At 44.6% G+C, this 16,097-nt stretch overlaps 1 protein-coding gene across 2 annotated transcripts in view; it reads left to right on the top strand.

Moving 5' to 3' along the window:
• PAMR1 (peptidase domain containing associated with muscle regeneration 1) overlaps nucleotides 1-16,097 on the top strand; it is a 141,381-nt gene that overhangs the window by 101,077 nt on the left and 24,207 nt on the right. For both annotated transcript variants that reach the window (XM_025044130.1, XM_006908033.3), the window contains 3 exons: nucleotides 8,725-8,839; nucleotides 11,978-12,195; nucleotides 14,697-14,804. In XM_025044130.1, coding sequence (XP_024899898.1) covers nucleotides 8,725-8,839; nucleotides 11,978-12,195; nucleotides 14,697-14,804 — 441 coding nt within the window. The remainder of the gene's footprint in view (nucleotides 1-8,724; nucleotides 8,840-11,977; nucleotides 12,196-14,696; nucleotides 14,805-16,097) is intronic.

The following is a 16,097-nucleotide window of genomic DNA, read 5'->3' as shown; positions in this document are numbered from 1 at the left end:
TCTGAAGAGCCCTGGCATTTTTTCCTGAGTGCCATATAGAACCTTAGAAGGAAGGAGAAATGACAGGCAAATGCCAGTCATAACAATTTTATATCTGAGTTATAGAGCATTCATATAGAGCACCGAGCAGATATTATAGTAGCTTTATTTGCTCAATGCCCTTGACAATGTTTATGTTCATGTTAACCTAACTTATGACAACCTTAAAATCCATTACGTGATTGATTCATTCGTAACTATTGACAGGTTATATTAACCAAGATTATAGGAGAAGGACCTAAAATCACTGAGCCCAGGAAAAGATTTTATTCACGTTTTGTTGCCCAGAAAAGAGTGGTTTGGTAAGCTCAGACTATCCAGGCTAGGGAAAGGAGCTGATTCTTTCTTTCCCCAGTTTTTTATTTTGAAAGATTTAAATCTACAGAGAATTGAAAGAATAGTATATTCATATATCTTTTACCTGGATTCACCGCTTACTGTTTTCCCACATCTGGTTTTGTCTCTTTTACTGTACAATAGACTCATGAATTTAATTTTTTACTTGTTTCATAATGTTATCATTTTTCATTTAGATGCTAAAATTGTCCTAGAATCAGCCAGTGAGCCCTTTTAAGCAGGCTCTACCATATCATTCTTTAAGCAATTCCTTGATTTTTGGTCCTCCAGGAATATTTCAGGTTCACCTTGATTGTTTATGTCAGGTACTGGAACCAGTCATTTCCCCACAAATCCTGGTTCCTGTTGAGGGGAAAGGTATTGGGGAACTGTGTTCTGGGTGCTGGCTGTGAGCGGCGCCGATATCTAAAGTCGAAATCAAGGCTTCCTAAACTACAAAGTTGACTTAAGTGGAACCACTCTGCTGACCTCTACAGTGGAGTTTATTCAACTTGGCCTTCAGACCGAGTTCCTGAGCCACCAAATGAGATGAGCAATGAGACGGACTAAGAGCCACCCAGGATGCTGCACTTCTAGCTAGCATAACAGTGATCTCAACCTTTCAGTCTCTGAAGGATCTAGAGGATGTAAGAAGGTTAGGAAGTCAACCCAGATAAGAGAGGATTTATGGGGAGAGATTATAGTAGGCCCTTAATACATTTTATCTTCTTAGTCATATTTTGGATAGAGGCAGAGGAGCAGAGGAACTGGCCATAAGCTGTGCCCCAAAATATTTGTGTGGCCAGACTATCAGAGAGGAGGATGGTTTGTGCAGGCTTGTCTTTGAGCCATAACTAGGAATGTTTGAGAGAGAGAGAGAGAGAGAGAGAGACAGAGACAGAGAGAGTGTGTGTGTGTGTGTGTGTGTGTGTGTGTGAGAGAGAGAGAGACAGAGACAGAGACAGAGACACCAAGAAAAGGAGGGAGGGAGAGAAGGAGGGAGAGAAGGAAGGAGAATTCTTACAAAGCTGTTTGTTATTGACTGATTGAGCTGTCCTTCTGGAGAGTCACTGAAAACTGGCTCATCTTGCTCTGGCTTTTGGTGTCCTGACACTTCCCAGAAAGGAACCATGCTGAACAGGGTCCAAATTGGGGATGGAATTATGTGGTAGTTAACAGCAGGGCTTGGAACCAGTAGGACCTGGATTTGAACCTCTACTCCTTCTGGGACTTGGGGCAAAGTTACCCAATCTTTGTAAATCTCAGCTTCCTCATTTAAAAAATAGGGATAATAATAGTGTTCCCTCAGAGGATTTTTGTGAGAATTAAATAAAGTACTGTCTATAAATCTCTTAATATGGAATCTGGTACATAGTAAGTGCTCAATAAATGGCAGCTGCTGTTCTTATTATCATTAAACCAGAGCCATAAAGTGAACTCTCTTTTTCTTTTTATTTCTTGGAAAGAAAATCAATGTAGGGCCAGAGAGGAAAAATAATAAACCAGAATTCCCTAAGGGGCAAGAAAATATATATTGGACATGAGGAGGTAATCTTCCCAGGACAAGTATTATATGGGAAATAGCACTTTATATTTTATGTGCTGAAGCTCTAAGACTCCAAGGAATTAATATTTGAACTTCTGCAGAAGATTTTGTTTTTGAAGAGCTCATCAGCCATTGTTCGGCTTCTGGTTAGGGTGTAGAAGGACATGAAAGATACCTCTTTCCTGCTCAAACAGCAAGAAATCACTTGATGAATCAAAGAAAATTCACAATTTTCTTTAAAACCATCAAGTGTCTGTGAATACAAAATCTAAACAAAGCTAAACTCCAGAGGAATGAGTTTTTCCTGGGTGAGCATGTAATCCAGGATGCTTCATACCTGGAGCCAGCTACTGAGGTTGGAGACAGGGCAGGTAAGAGGGTAGGCCTGCCAGAGAAGGAAGGGGAGCCAACCAGACTTGGAAGAACCTGTGGGCTGGCCTGTTGAACTCCAGTCTAAAGGAGACCCCAAAGCAAAGGCAATCTTCTCCATAAAGTATTCTCTTAAATGAAATTTTGCTGAGCAAGCAACGCCTGGGGCAAGACGTGGAAAGCAGAAGATCTTGGGATATTGTAATTTTGCATCTTGGGGTCTCACAGGCTCACACTTTTGCATCTTGGGGTCTCACAGGCTCACAGTTTCCTATTCTTGCAGCTATGGAGGTGCAGGAAGTTGGATAGTGAGGGAGTATTGAAAATCAAAGACAGATTTTTGTTAGGTTCTTGGTGCTTGAATTTCAAGATCGTTTTAGAAGAATTATAGTCTCAGTCCTGCCTCAAACCAGCTTAATTTCAGATTGGATCATTCTAATTAGTCCCTCATTTCACCTGCCTAATAGAAGAAAGGATATTGCGAAAGAAAAAAATATGTTTCCCATTGTGAAGAAGCAAGAGAATAGAGCCTACAGTCAGGAGAAAAATCAGTCAAAAGAAATATACCTTGCATGATCAAATATTGAAATTTCCAGATAAGGACTTTTAAATGACTTTAAAATAAATACAGTAAATGAACTACAGGAAAAGTAAATATAATGGAAGAAGAGATGAGAACTGTCAGGATAGAACTGAAAAGTGTTAAAAAAGAACCGAATGGAAATCCCAGAACTGAAAACTACACTATCTGAAATTAAAAAAAAAAAAAAGAAAAAAAGAAAAAATTCCATAGAGGAGATTAACAGCTGATGGTTACGACAGAAGAAACGATCAGGGAACTTAAATACAGATTTAATAGAAATCAACCAAACTAAAACAGAGAGAAAAAAGGATGAAATTATTCAGCAATCTAAACTATTTGTCTTATGGTAGTCTAGACTGTGTCTTTTGAGTTGAATTGGCAGTTTTCTCAGTCTGTTATGAAGACTCTGGAGACTTTAGAGAGGAATGACTTTTTGCAGCAGAGTAGCAGGTGCTGTTCTTATTGGGCAACTGTTTCAACTAAATAGACAGACCATTTGCTACTGCAGAGGTGGGGGAAGCCTTAAAAGTGGTTTGACTGGGCAGAGAGATGTTCGGTTAGTCATTCATTCCGTTAACATTTAATTGAGTACCTACTCAATGCATATAAGAGTGTGAGCAAGACAGACAAGGTCTCTTCTGCTACAGAACTGTGTCACGGGGAGAAAACCATTTAAATAAACAATCATTATAAAGTATCGGATTGATTGGGATTGTAAGCCAAATCACAGAGTGAGCTGTGGCATCACTCCTGCCTGGACATCTGATTGTTCCTGATGAAGACCTGAGCCCCTGACAAAAGCCATCACTTAGCACCTGTTATGAACCAGACATTGTTCTAAGTACCTTTATGTACTAACTCATTAATCCTCATCACAGCCATTTTACAGGTGAGGACACTGAGGCACAGAGAGAGCTAAGTAACTTTTCTACTGTCAGGCAGCTTATAAGTGGCAGAGCCAGAAGCTGGACCTTAAAGCCCAGTCTCTTATCCTCTATACTAAATCACCTTTTGATGTGAAAGACATTTGAGGTCCTCACTCTGATTGCCTCTGGGAAGATTTGGCCCAGGACGTGGGTCATTCCCATGTCGTCATCCAGACCTTTGTTCTGCCACCACTGCCTGGGCCCTTGGGTCTAATGGGTTTGGGGCTCTAGCCAATGATATAATGAGACTCTTAGGGGCCCTAGAGCAGAGGTCAGAGCCTGGGCTGTCCCTGTGATTCTAATGCCAGAATAGTGTCTCAGATCCTGACAGGGCTCAAAAGAAATAACATTAGTTACCATTTACTGAGCATTTTTATGTACCAGACACTATGTTAAGTGCTTTAGGTACAATATCTATCTCATTTAATCCTTAAACAAGTAAGGAAATAGTACCAGCATGGTTGTAGGTGCTACCGTTAGTCTCATTTCCAAATGAGGCAGAATCTGGAGAGTTTGGTCACATAGTCAAAAGGCTGAAATGAGATTCTGACTGGACTTCAGCTTCATAGGCTGTCCCTAAACCACTAGGAGTCCTGCCTCGTGAGTCATCTTTAAAAGATAAAAAGAATGCAAATGCCTCTCTATGTCTGAATGCTTTCTTTAGTACTTTTTTTTTTTCCTAAGAGGAAAGATTACAGATTAAAAAAGAAAACCCAACCACTTCTCAGAACCATGTTGTATCTCTCTCCTGCCTCCGCCCCTCCAGTGCTGGAGATAACAAGACTTCTGTCTCAATGCTGGGGGTGTTCATTTTTGTTGAGAACCTTCCAGCTTTCTTACTAGTTCAGATTAATAAGATTTCCTTTCAGCTCTGTGGAAGCAGGGTCTATCCAGCTCTCTCTCCTGTTTTGGCGTGTAGCAATGAGGAAGGGTGGGCGAGTGGGTTGGAGATGACTGCAGGATTTGAGAGACCGGTGGACTGTCTGGCTTCTCTGGCAAATTTCCCCCACCAGGTTGATCTTCTAAAAGCCCAATTCCAATTATATCACTCCTTGCTTAGAAACCTTCCATGAGCTCCCACTGTCTAGTAAATGAAGCACAAAATACTTTTATTCAAAGCCAGCTTACCTTTGCTGTTTTGTCTTTTAGTACTTGTATACACACACACACAAACACACACACACACACACACACACACACACACACACAGACTCTCTCTCTCTCTCTCTCTCCTTTTCTCCTGCAGCAAGACATTTTTAGGGAATCTGAGCGCTGTCTTCTGGGCCCATTGCCTGCCCTGGTCATTCAGACTCAGGACCACCTGCTTGGTTGGCCAGCAGTACTTCCTTGGCGGGGACACTCGGCTGTGTTCACTATTATGCCCTAGACAGAGAGGTGCAGTTAGTCCACGCTGCACCCAGGTCCGCCCACTCCCCAACTGGAGGCATGAGTGGAAAGGGAGCTGACAGTGTCCCTTGATGTGGGGAGGGAGTGGGGCTCCTTCCTCCTCTGCCTAATAACCTTCCCCCTGAGCACCTTTCTGAGAAGTGGCCTCTTTGTCTCTGGTTGGTTGGATTGTTCCCCATCTTGGGGGACTCTGCCCTCCCTTCCAGAGTGAGAGAAAGAAAACATCATGAAGAACCGAGATGTCCCACATTTTGGAATCTGGCTCCTTCTGCAGGGACAGCCCCTGGGCCTGCAGGAACAAGTAGCCTAGCATCCCACAAGGCCAGGGCCCAGTGCCCGGGTCGGGATGGGGGCTCTGAGCTGTCCCGAGGCTGCCTGAGATCCTGGAGCTGCCCAACCAACACCTGGAAGGTCTTGCCAAGGAGACCCGACTGGGGGTGGCATTGGCTCCCCATTGACGTGACACTGCTGTGTGATCCAGCTTGCATATGCATGGGAGAAACCGGAAGCAAGCTGGCAGCAGTCACTGCTGGTTCTGACTGGGGTCCCTGCAGGAAGTTTGCTGGGGAAGCTGAGATTTAACACCTTGCAGGCTGGGAAGCTGCCCATCCCTGAGGGGCGCGGGCTGTGCAGGAAGGTTTCTTTTTCTGTCTCTCACACCCAATGTATCATTTCCGTAGCTGGGCGGCAGATGGGCAGATGGGGGTGATGAGGAATGTGAGGTGTGCAGGAAGCAGGAACGTGCACTCCAAAAAGTAGGGGGAGTGGTAAAGAGTCAATGTATCTTTTTGGGAGGGGGGGATGGAAAAATCCTGCTGCTCCAAAATGGAGTGGGAGAGGGCTGGGTTAGGAAGCCCCTAAGACAGTTTAGTGTATCAGCCAAGACCCAGCATTGAAACTAGACAGATCCAAGTTCAAATCCTTGCTCTGCCACTGACTAGCACCAGCTAACATTACTGATTTTTCTGTTGAGGGCTTTCTGCGCATAATCTGATTCAAGTCTCACAAAACCATATGAAGAAGGTGTCAGGTTTATTCCCATTTGACTCAGGTTCACTGAGGTTCTGAGAGATGAAGTAACTTGCCCAAAGCCACACAGCCAGGGAAGGTAAACCTCTCTCACACCAAGGGCAGTAGGATGCTGAAGTCTCCATTCGTAACCAAGGCTTTATACCTGAAACAGTGATTTACAGTCTTCTGATTTGCTACCATCTGGCCCTGGAGAAGTCAGCTACTTCTCCCATCCTTAGTGTTCTGCATCTGGGAAACAGGGAGATGGAGGTGGTTCTAGATTTCTTGTGGGGATTAAATGAGAAAATATTAATCTTATAGCCAGTGCCTGGCCTATAATAATATCATTTATTAATTCCACACCTATTTTCAGAGCACCTGTTATATGCCAGGTTCCGTTCTAAGTGTACCAGCTAGAAAGGGTCCCAGCTGTACCCAAGGGAGTGAGCAAATAACCTAGATGATTTCATATACAGATGTGTATTATGAAGAAAACAAAATACAGTGACAACAGTGACCGTAGAAACACAAAAATCTTTTAGCTGGGTGGTTAAGAAAGGCCTCTTTGAGGAAGTGGCAGTTGAGCTTAATTCCCAAGGGAAGGAGATGTGGAGGAAGGTGTGCCTTCTAGGTTAAGGGAACAGCAAACGCAGCGGCGCTGGGAACAGAAAGGAGGCTGGTATGGCTGGAGTAGCGTGAGCAAGCGTGGCTGTGGAGACCAGGCAGAGGGCCGGTCTGGGCAGTCGGGCAGGCCTGTGAACATCGTAGGAAGGTGTTTGCATGATGGACAGCCTTTGGAGTGTTGAATCAAGAGAGTAATGTGATCTCATTTATTTCAAAGTTGGCTTTGGCTGCTGTGTGCAGAATCGAATATTGGGGGACAAGGATGGATGCAAGGAGACCAGCAAAGTGGCTGGGATTGTGGGGAGAGGTGACAGAGGCTGAGCCTAGACAAGAGTCACACATGGAAAATGACGGATGACGCTTCCCATTGGCAGAGAAGAGCAGCAGCAATAAAAATCCTAATGAAGAAATGACATGTGCAGTGCAGTAGTTTTCACAAAAGTAACAAGCCTCAGACCTCACAGCTTATCAAAAGCAGAGTTTGGGCTCTTTTCCTAACACTGTAGGACTATTACCGCCGTCATCTTTCCGTGCGGCAGTATCCACTGATAGGAATTTTTTTTCCCAGGAATAGGAATTTATACTCTTTTTCTGAGAGGCGAGGGAGGGGCGGGGTTGCTGAATATAACTGCATATCCAGAGTTTATGATGTCAAGCTGGATTTCTGTATAGAACTGGCTTAAATAAACTTTTCCTGAAAAGAGACATTAAATATTTTCACTTTTGTGGGTCATACTGTCTCTTGTAACTACTCAACTCTGCTGTTGTTAGCTTGAAAACAACTATAGACAAAGTGTAAACGAATGAGCATGGCTCTGTTCCATTAAAACTTTAGATCAGGCAGTGGGCCGGTTTTGGCTTGTGGATCGTAGAATGCCAACTCTGGTATAAAATATCGTTTATATACATGGCCCAGATAAATTTTTTTAATAAAACCAGCTCAAGACGTTTCCCCCAAACTCTTTTGTAAAACTAGAGTATATCTTACACACTTATGCTTTAGTATAAATTATATCTTATTTAATATGATATAATTTAATGATGACTCCGTCCAATGTTTTTCAGATATTTGGGATTTGCTGTAGGTAATTTAGGAGACCAAGGTGATAGTGAAGACGGAGGACTCTGGGCCCCTGCTTCTGCTTCAACCAAAGGCCCCTTGGACCCATATTTTTATCGGTGGTCTTCATAAGAATTTGAGAAAAAAGGGTTGGAAGCTACAAGAAAATTGAAACCCACTAATCCAGTCCAGCTGGTTGGAGATCATGTCCCCTTCCAGAGTCATGCATTAGAGAGGCATTTATTATATATTTGCTCGTAGAACAAATGAACACGTAAATTTTCTAAGTGGATGAAGGGGGATCAGGAAAGAGTTGCTTTGGGGTTGTATTTGTGGGGTAGAGAATGTACCGGGAGTACAGACCAAATGGTCTTGTGCAGATGTAGACTCTAGACAAAGGCAGCAATGTCCTGTACAGAGCTGTGGAGAAGGTCTGCTTTCTGAGCCTTGTAAGGTAGAGGCGGCAGGCTGGCATATGGCAGCCCTGGAGAAGCAAGATGATAGAATGGCTTGGACTTTACATGCAGACACAGTTAAGTTTGAATCTCTGCTCTGTCACTTAGGAGCTAGGCAAGCTATTGAACTCTCTGGTTATCCATTTTCCTAGCTGGAAAACTGGAATGAAACCACTTCCCTTTTTAAGCTGTTGGGTGGATTAAATGAATTCAGCTATGTAAACTGCCTAGTACATTGCCAAACACTTGAGAAATAGTAATCTCCTCCATTCTGTTCTCAGGGATGTGGGATGAGATCAGAGGCTCTTAGAGACCTACCATCTTTTCCCATTGACTCTAATTTCCATGCCCCAATCTTCTCTTCTTAGGATGTGGCCAGGTTATGCGAGCCTCGAAGGGACAGATTTTACTGGAGAGCTACCCGCTAAATGCTCATTGCGAATGGACCATTCATGCCAAGCCTGGGTTTATCATCCAGCTAAGGTAAGGGGCAGAGGTAAGATTTAGGGAGTCTGAGATTATGACGAAACACAGTAACAGGACCAGGGCCCTGGATCCTAGTGACTCAGGGCCAACCGTCAGCATTTTATCCTTAAAAGCCGAAAATGCATATTGGATCCTTTTTCTTTACCACTTGGTGATTCCAGGTGGGATATGGCCTGGTTAAAACTTCAACCAGTGACATGCTTGTCAGCCCAGAACAGTGGGGCTCCGATGATTTTGACCCAAGGTACTGAGAGCAATCCACCTGTGTCTTTCTGTTCACCCAGTACTGAGCTGGGTTCTGTGAGAAGGAAGTGAAGAAATGAAAGGCACAGGTCAAGAATTCAAAAGTTTACACTCTAGATTGGGGCTTGTGCTCCTCACAGCTGCTTCTCCTGCTCTGCTCAGGAAACAATCACCCCTGCAACAAATTAACCAATTCTCTCACTTGTGTGGAAGGTAAATTGTTTCTTCTGTGGCAACAATTCATGTCTAATTCATGTCTAATTCATGTCATAGTCCAAAATGTAGGTCTAGTTTTGTTCTGATTATAGATAAGTAACACAAGAGAGTCCTTTTTTGTGAGAACTGTTCCCTGCTGTGCCCCAGTGCCGGGATTAGTATGTGGCACACACCATAGTGGTGGGGAGGGATCAAGAAGCACATCACCTGCCTAGGAAAGGGCCCCAGGGAGGCTTGGAAATAAATTTCTTTCCCTCTAGTCGAACCTGGACCTGCTGGCCAGGGTGAATAATAATGATGCAAACACTTTGGAGCATATGTACAGTGTTCAGCCCGAAAGCTGAGCAGTCATCCCCGACGCCCCTTTTCTATCACCTACCACAGCCAGGGTACCACAAAGTCTGTTTTTGTAAAATAATCTGAAGTCACTCCACAGCTGCCTGCATTGCCACCATTCTACTTCCAACCACCACCACATCTCACCTGGATTCTCTCGCAGCCTCCCGCTTGGCTTTCCTGCTTCCACTCTTGCCAGCTCTGTAATCTGCTCTCTTCCAAGTGACTAGAGCGATCTTTTAAAATCCTAAATCCAGTCCTTATTTTGTTGTCGAAACCTTCCGGTGGCTTCCTATCGAGCTTGGAGTAAAATCCAGACTTCTCACCATACAGGATCTGGCTCCTGGTCTCCTCACTGACCTCAATTCATACCCCTGTCTGTTTTACTTACCACCTTGCAGCATCTCTGACCTTTCGGTTCCTCAAACATGCCAAGCTCATTGCTGCCTCAGGGTCTTTGCACCTGCAGACTCCCCAGCCTGCACTGCTCTTCCCCATGATCTTCACTTGGCTAGCTGAATTCCATCATTTAAGTGTCTGCCCAAATATCATGTCCACAGAGAAGTCTTCCTTGACCATGTTGTATAAAAAGCTTACCCTCCTTAGTCATTCTTTATGCCCTCACCTGGTTTGTTTTTTTCATAGCACTTAATATGCTCTAAAATTTCCTAGTTTTCTGGTTTCCTTGGTTATTGCCTGTCCTCCACATCAGAACTCGTCTCCATGAGGGCAGGCAGTGTCTAGCTGGGTCACTGCTGTGCTTTCAGCACCAAGAACAGCGTCTGACACAGAGCAGGCCTGCCACCAATGTGTTGAATAAATGTACAAACGAATGAATGTATAAATGTAAATACAAGTTATAATGTCTTATATTTTGGTTCAGAAAAAAAAAGCTGGCATCTCTGTGGGGTGGTGGCCTCGTCCCCTTTCCTGCTGTTTACAGACATAGATACCCAAACCCAAGAAGGAACAGATCGCTCAAGGCCCACAGTAGGTTAGTGTTGGCATCTGGATGGGAAGTCAGGTCCTTAGATGTCAACCAAAGTGTGACTAATAGGTATTACACTCTATTACAAAAGGTTTGTTTTTTTTTTTAATAAAAATTTTGTTAAACACTGGTGACAATGTTATTGGTTCCTTTTTTAGTAAGACCTTTAAGAGCATTTAAAATATACTGATTGTCCCTCTGGTCCAGTGTTCTCCAATTCTGGGACCTGAGGTTTTTACCCAAGTGGTAAAAACTTTTCAGGTGGCAGTTCTGAGCTTTGCTGTCTATTCCAACTTCTCCAGAATTGTGAGGGAGAAGGTACAGATAAATAGTTTGTGAACTTGATGCACAGGCATTCCTTGGGAGTCTTCTGAAAAATATTTTTTCTATCTTGTCCCAGCATGTGGCCTGCCTCTTTTCTTGTTTTTTCGAATTGGAAGTTTAGGGTCCTTACTGCTTTTTTGATCTGATTTATCCCAATATTTCCAAACTCAAGATCCCTTTTAGGTAATCACATTCATCAGATCTCTCTCAATTCTGAAATTCTGGTATGGTGCTACTATTTCTTCTCTTTGGGGCAAGAATTATTGTTAGCAAGAGGATAATTTTCTTCTGATCTTTTCACCAAACAGAAGCGTGTGCACAGTTTTTTCCTTTACTTAGTCTTGTAAGACAACATACGCTTTTTCCATTCTCTATTTGTAAAATTACAATATAATATCCATTCGGTCATCTATTTAGCACTTACTTTGCATCTCTGTATGCCAGGCACTGTGTTAGGCACAGCAGAATAAGACAGATGATCTACTTCTCCCTGTAAGGAATTTGTAGGCTGATGGAGGAGAGAGGCATGTGCGTGCACGCGCGCACACACACACACACACACACACACACACACACACGCCTACTATCAAAGTCAAGGAGATTAAAATGAGAAATGAAAATTTGTGTGCATGTGATGAAGAAAACAAGGGATCTCCTTTCGGAAGATTCGGCAGGGAAGCCTCTTTGAGGAGGGAGTATTTAAGCTGCCCCGAGAATAGGAAGGACCCAGCCATGCAGACTGGGAGGAGAAGTGCCCCTGGAGGAGGAGCCAGCACATGCAGAGGTCCTCTGCATGGAATGTGGCATTCCTTCACCTGGGCGTGCTCTGCGTGTGCACACATGTGCTCACAGTATATGTGCACACACCCCTCCACTAAAGGAAATTCATCTGACCGCACGTCCCCCAGGACCATTTTCCTATCAGATCGGTCCAGAGACCTGTTCATCATCTGGCCTTGAACTTGCCCAGGGGTTTCAGCACTATCCAGAGCTCACCTATTCCCTGCCGTTACCCTCTCCACCCACAGGTTTGTCATGTTGAGCCTGGAGTTCGACTACATGTGTCAGTATGACTATGTTGAAGTCCGTGATGGGGACAACAATGATGGCCAGATCATCAAGCGTTTCTGTGGCAACGAGCGACCAGCTCCCATCCGAAGCATGGGCTCCTCACTCCACGTCCTCTTCCATTCAGATGGCTCCAAGAATTTTGATGGCTTTCATGCTGTTTTTGAGGAGATCACAGGTAAACGCCATGGAGACAAATGTAGCATTTAGTGGCTGTGCTCCAGACAGACATCTCCCTTCTGTGTACCATCCCCCTCTCCGCTCAGCCTTATTAAAACCCAGTGCATGAGTTCTCAGAAGAACTTGAACATTGAGAAGGAGAAGAGAAACAGCAAGGTATGTTTCAGAAATGCTCCTCAGAACCAGAACTAGGAGTTATTATCTGCCTGGTACAAATGCTGGAGCACAGAGAGGCTGGGTTATTTATCCAAGGCCGCACAGCTGTGGGAGTGGAACCAGAGATTTATGCACAAGCAGCCTGGCTGGGGAGCTTACTCTAGGAGCCTCTCATGGTTGAGATGGTTAGCTTTGGCTCTCCTGCAAGTTAAGCCATGTGACCTGGGGTAAATTCTTCTGTATCTCTGGGCCTAATTTCCTAATTAGTGAAAAAGGGAATAATCATAGATCCTGCTCCATTAAGGAGGCTCTGGAAGACAGAAAGATGAAGAACTGAGCTCAGCATCTGGTACCTAGGAAGCTCTCAATAGCTGCCCTATGCCAAGCGTGTCCTGAGCCTCCCTTTGTTATTACAAGGAGGCAAGCATGCAGATTCGAGACAAAATGGGTATTAAAAGTCTTAAAGTACAATGATAAATTCCCTTTCTTTCTGAGTAACTCTAAGCCCAACTTCACCTCCTGCCTCATTCATGTTAGGAAGTAGGATTTGACCAAAATGAATGAAGTGCTCATTCCTGAGGGCCCAACCCAGCTCTCCTTGTTCTGGGATTAGATTGCATCAGGTTTTGCAAAATGAGCTCAGGTTCATTTTGTTAAAATACTGAATTTAAAAAGAAATTGAAATGGCCCTTTAATCATTAAGGTTCCCTTATGGAAGGTATGATACAAAAGTCTCAGGAAGGGAGGTGGGTGGCAGTGGCATCAGTCTTTCTTCAGCCCTGTCCTTTCAGCAAGACCAGCAGTGACCCTCCCACCCCAACCTATCCCTCCCTTAGAATGTTCCTAGGTGAGCTCTCAGCAGTTGCTCCTTAAAATCTGTGTGCCTGCCTTCTTGCGAGGGTGGCCCATGGGGAGCTGTGCAGGGCCTGGGCATGGCTGGCCAGTTCTAAATGCTTTGCTGCTGTGGAGTGGTCAGCCTGAGGCTGAATCCTCACCCCTTGGTGATACCCTGCCGGCTGAGGCTGAGCGGCTCACACTCGAGATACATCTGTAGGTATTTATGGCAGACAGCAAGAGCAGTGGCGGCTTACCAGCTTGTGATCCTGTGACCGAGGGGAGAGTCAGGAGGGTCTTTTCCTCCTCTAAAGTGGCAACTCAACCTCCCCAGGAGAATGTTGGGAAACGCTGGTCTGTGTTGTCAGATAGGCATACAGTAGCACTAACTGTTCTTCAAACACCCGTCTGTCCACTGTATTCAAGGTACTCCCTGTGGCTAAAGTCACCCCCCACCCCTGCACATCAAATTCCAAACTTCAGGGCCATATCAGACTTCTCCTCTGCTAAACCTTTTCTCTTGTTCCAGTGGGGCTGTAGCTTTGCCCTTTTTTGAACATCTTGTAACACTTTCTTCTCTTTTCTGACACTAACTGAATTATGCCTCAAGTTATAGTCATTGTATACTTCGCTTCAAAAAGCTTTGATCCGGTAGGTAGGCTCTCTGTTCATCTTTGTATCTTTCCGGTGCCTTACACAGAGCACTCAATATAGGTTTGTCGAATTATGTTGTGATGTATTTATACACTGGGGCAAATGAACGTTGGATTGGTGGATAACGAGAAGACCACTGCTTTCAAAAGTGTTTGCTGTGGAAAAATGGTCCCTAAGACACTGTAAAATACAGATTTTGAGGTCACACGAGCTTGGGAAAGGTGGAAACCTTACGTGCATTCTTAGAAATCCGCGATGCCTTTTAGGGCATGGACCGTTCCGAGAAGTTGTGCAGAGAGCGATCTCGCTAATTATCGCATTCCATCAGCGGTGTTTCCCCACCACATCTGAGCCCACAACTCTCAAAATCTGCAGGGACTACTTTTTGTAGAATGTATGTTTGAAAATTTTGAGTATGCTTTCAATAGTGTCGTAAAGAGTGTCTTCCACTTTCTTTCCCCCAGTACCCAAGATGCTGAGCTTCCTTGAAAAAGATGATCTAAAGCTACCCAAGGCTGAGTCTCTCCCCTGGAGTCTCTATGGGTGGATGAAAGCGTGCTTCTGCTTCAGTCATGGGGTGTGCCTGTTTGTGTGGGAGTTAGGCTCTTTAGACTGTACATGTCTGGAGCAAACTTTTGGGGCCTTTGAAAATATAAACAACATCAGCAGCATTTGACAGTTAATGAGTACCTATTTTAGGCATTCCCAAACAATGGTAGCATGAATTCAATGAAAGGAGTAAAAAAAAAATCACAACACTTTAATAGACAAGGGAAAGTCTCTGGTCAAGGCTCTAGGCTTGAAGAAATGGACTCAACACAGCGGCACTGAGAGAAATTGCCTTTTCTCTTTTAGCATGTTCCTCGTCCCCTTGTTTCCATGATGGCACTTGTTTCCTGGACCAAACCGGATTCTACAAATGTGCCTGCCTGGCAGGCTACACCGGGCAGCACTGTGAAAATCGTGAGTATGCCTCAAAGGTGGGAGTTGAGCTGTCATGTGGGGCTGCCATGGAGAGGGCTTCGGGAGCTTGCTGGTTACGTTGTTTCCTGGTGTCTGGGTTGGTCTGTTCAAGATGGCGCATAATATGGACACTCCCATTGAGCGGGTCTCAGGAAGAATGAGTGGCCTCTGAATCAGGATGTCTGGTACCACCCAGCTTCGCCCATTGACATCTCCAGCCCTTCCCTGCTTCAGATAGCTCTCAGGAAGGTATCTGAAGCAGGCCACCCTTAGTGGCCCAAATCATTCAGAGCTCAAAAGTATTGAGAAAGTTCAACAGTAGAAAGCCGCCATCCTAAATGCTCCTGTGGTTCAGTCTGAACTCCCTGCCCATCCCCACAACTGATTTGTAGCTTGTTCCACAGCACCATTCAGACTCCAGCGTGGTGCTGTGCAGCCAGAATCCCTACACAGTTATGTAGAATGACCAAGAGTCCCAGTCCCCAGGGACAGTCCTAGTTTTTGCATTTTGTCTGGGAATAATTATTGACAGCATGCTTTTTCATAGTCAAAAGTTTCCTGAATTAGATGACAAATTGCATGATCACCCTGCAAACGTGGGACCAGGTTAGGTGAATCACAGCCAAGCAAACCAATGTGTTTTGAGGGACTGCAGTGTACTGTGTTCTGTGGAAATGCAGGTAAAAGCCTATCTTATTTTTCTCTGAAGGAGCTGATCCTGAATTAGTGAGGTAAGCTCCATGCTTCTCTAGTGGTTCTTGAGCAGGCCTGGAGTGAAAGTACTGGAAGGTGGTACAGAACAGAGGAATCAGAGAAAAGAAATCTTCCAACTAAGGATTTCGATGGCCATCGAGTCTCTAGGACAGCTCTCCTTCTGCTGGCACCACTCAAGTCCCCCATCACCTCTTTCCTGAGGCATATCTTGGCTGTCCTATTGAATCATCCACATTCTCTAGTTCTTGCAGACAGAAGTCCAAAACAGAACTCTAGTAACCCTTAGTCACCTGGGGTCAACCAAACAGCAGGAAGAAGAGGAAACTAACTCAAAGAAACAACTCACTCCAAAGCACACAGGAGTTTCTAATTCGTGTTCTTGAAAGGCAGGGCAGGATTCACTGATACTGGATTCAAACTTCAGCCATAGAGGGAGAGAAATCCAAACCTGCTGAGTCTAAACATGTGTCTGACAGAGCATCTGCCCTTGGGAAGAGTACGTGCCAACCACTGCATGTGGTAGCAACAGGGCTGTCCAGCCCAGCTGTGTGGTGCCCAGGACTGTGCCTTTAGCAGAGA

The sequence above is a fragment of the Pteropus alecto genome, unplaced genomic scaffold, assembly GCF_000325575.1.
Source record: "Pteropus alecto unplaced genomic scaffold, ASM32557v1 scaffold71, whole genome shotgun sequence".
NCBI lineage: Eukaryota > Metazoa > Chordata > Mammalia > Chiroptera > Pteropodidae > Pteropus > Pteropus alecto.
The sequence above is the reverse complement of the archived record's forward strand: the minus strand, read 5'-3'. Positions and strand labels throughout refer to the sequence as shown.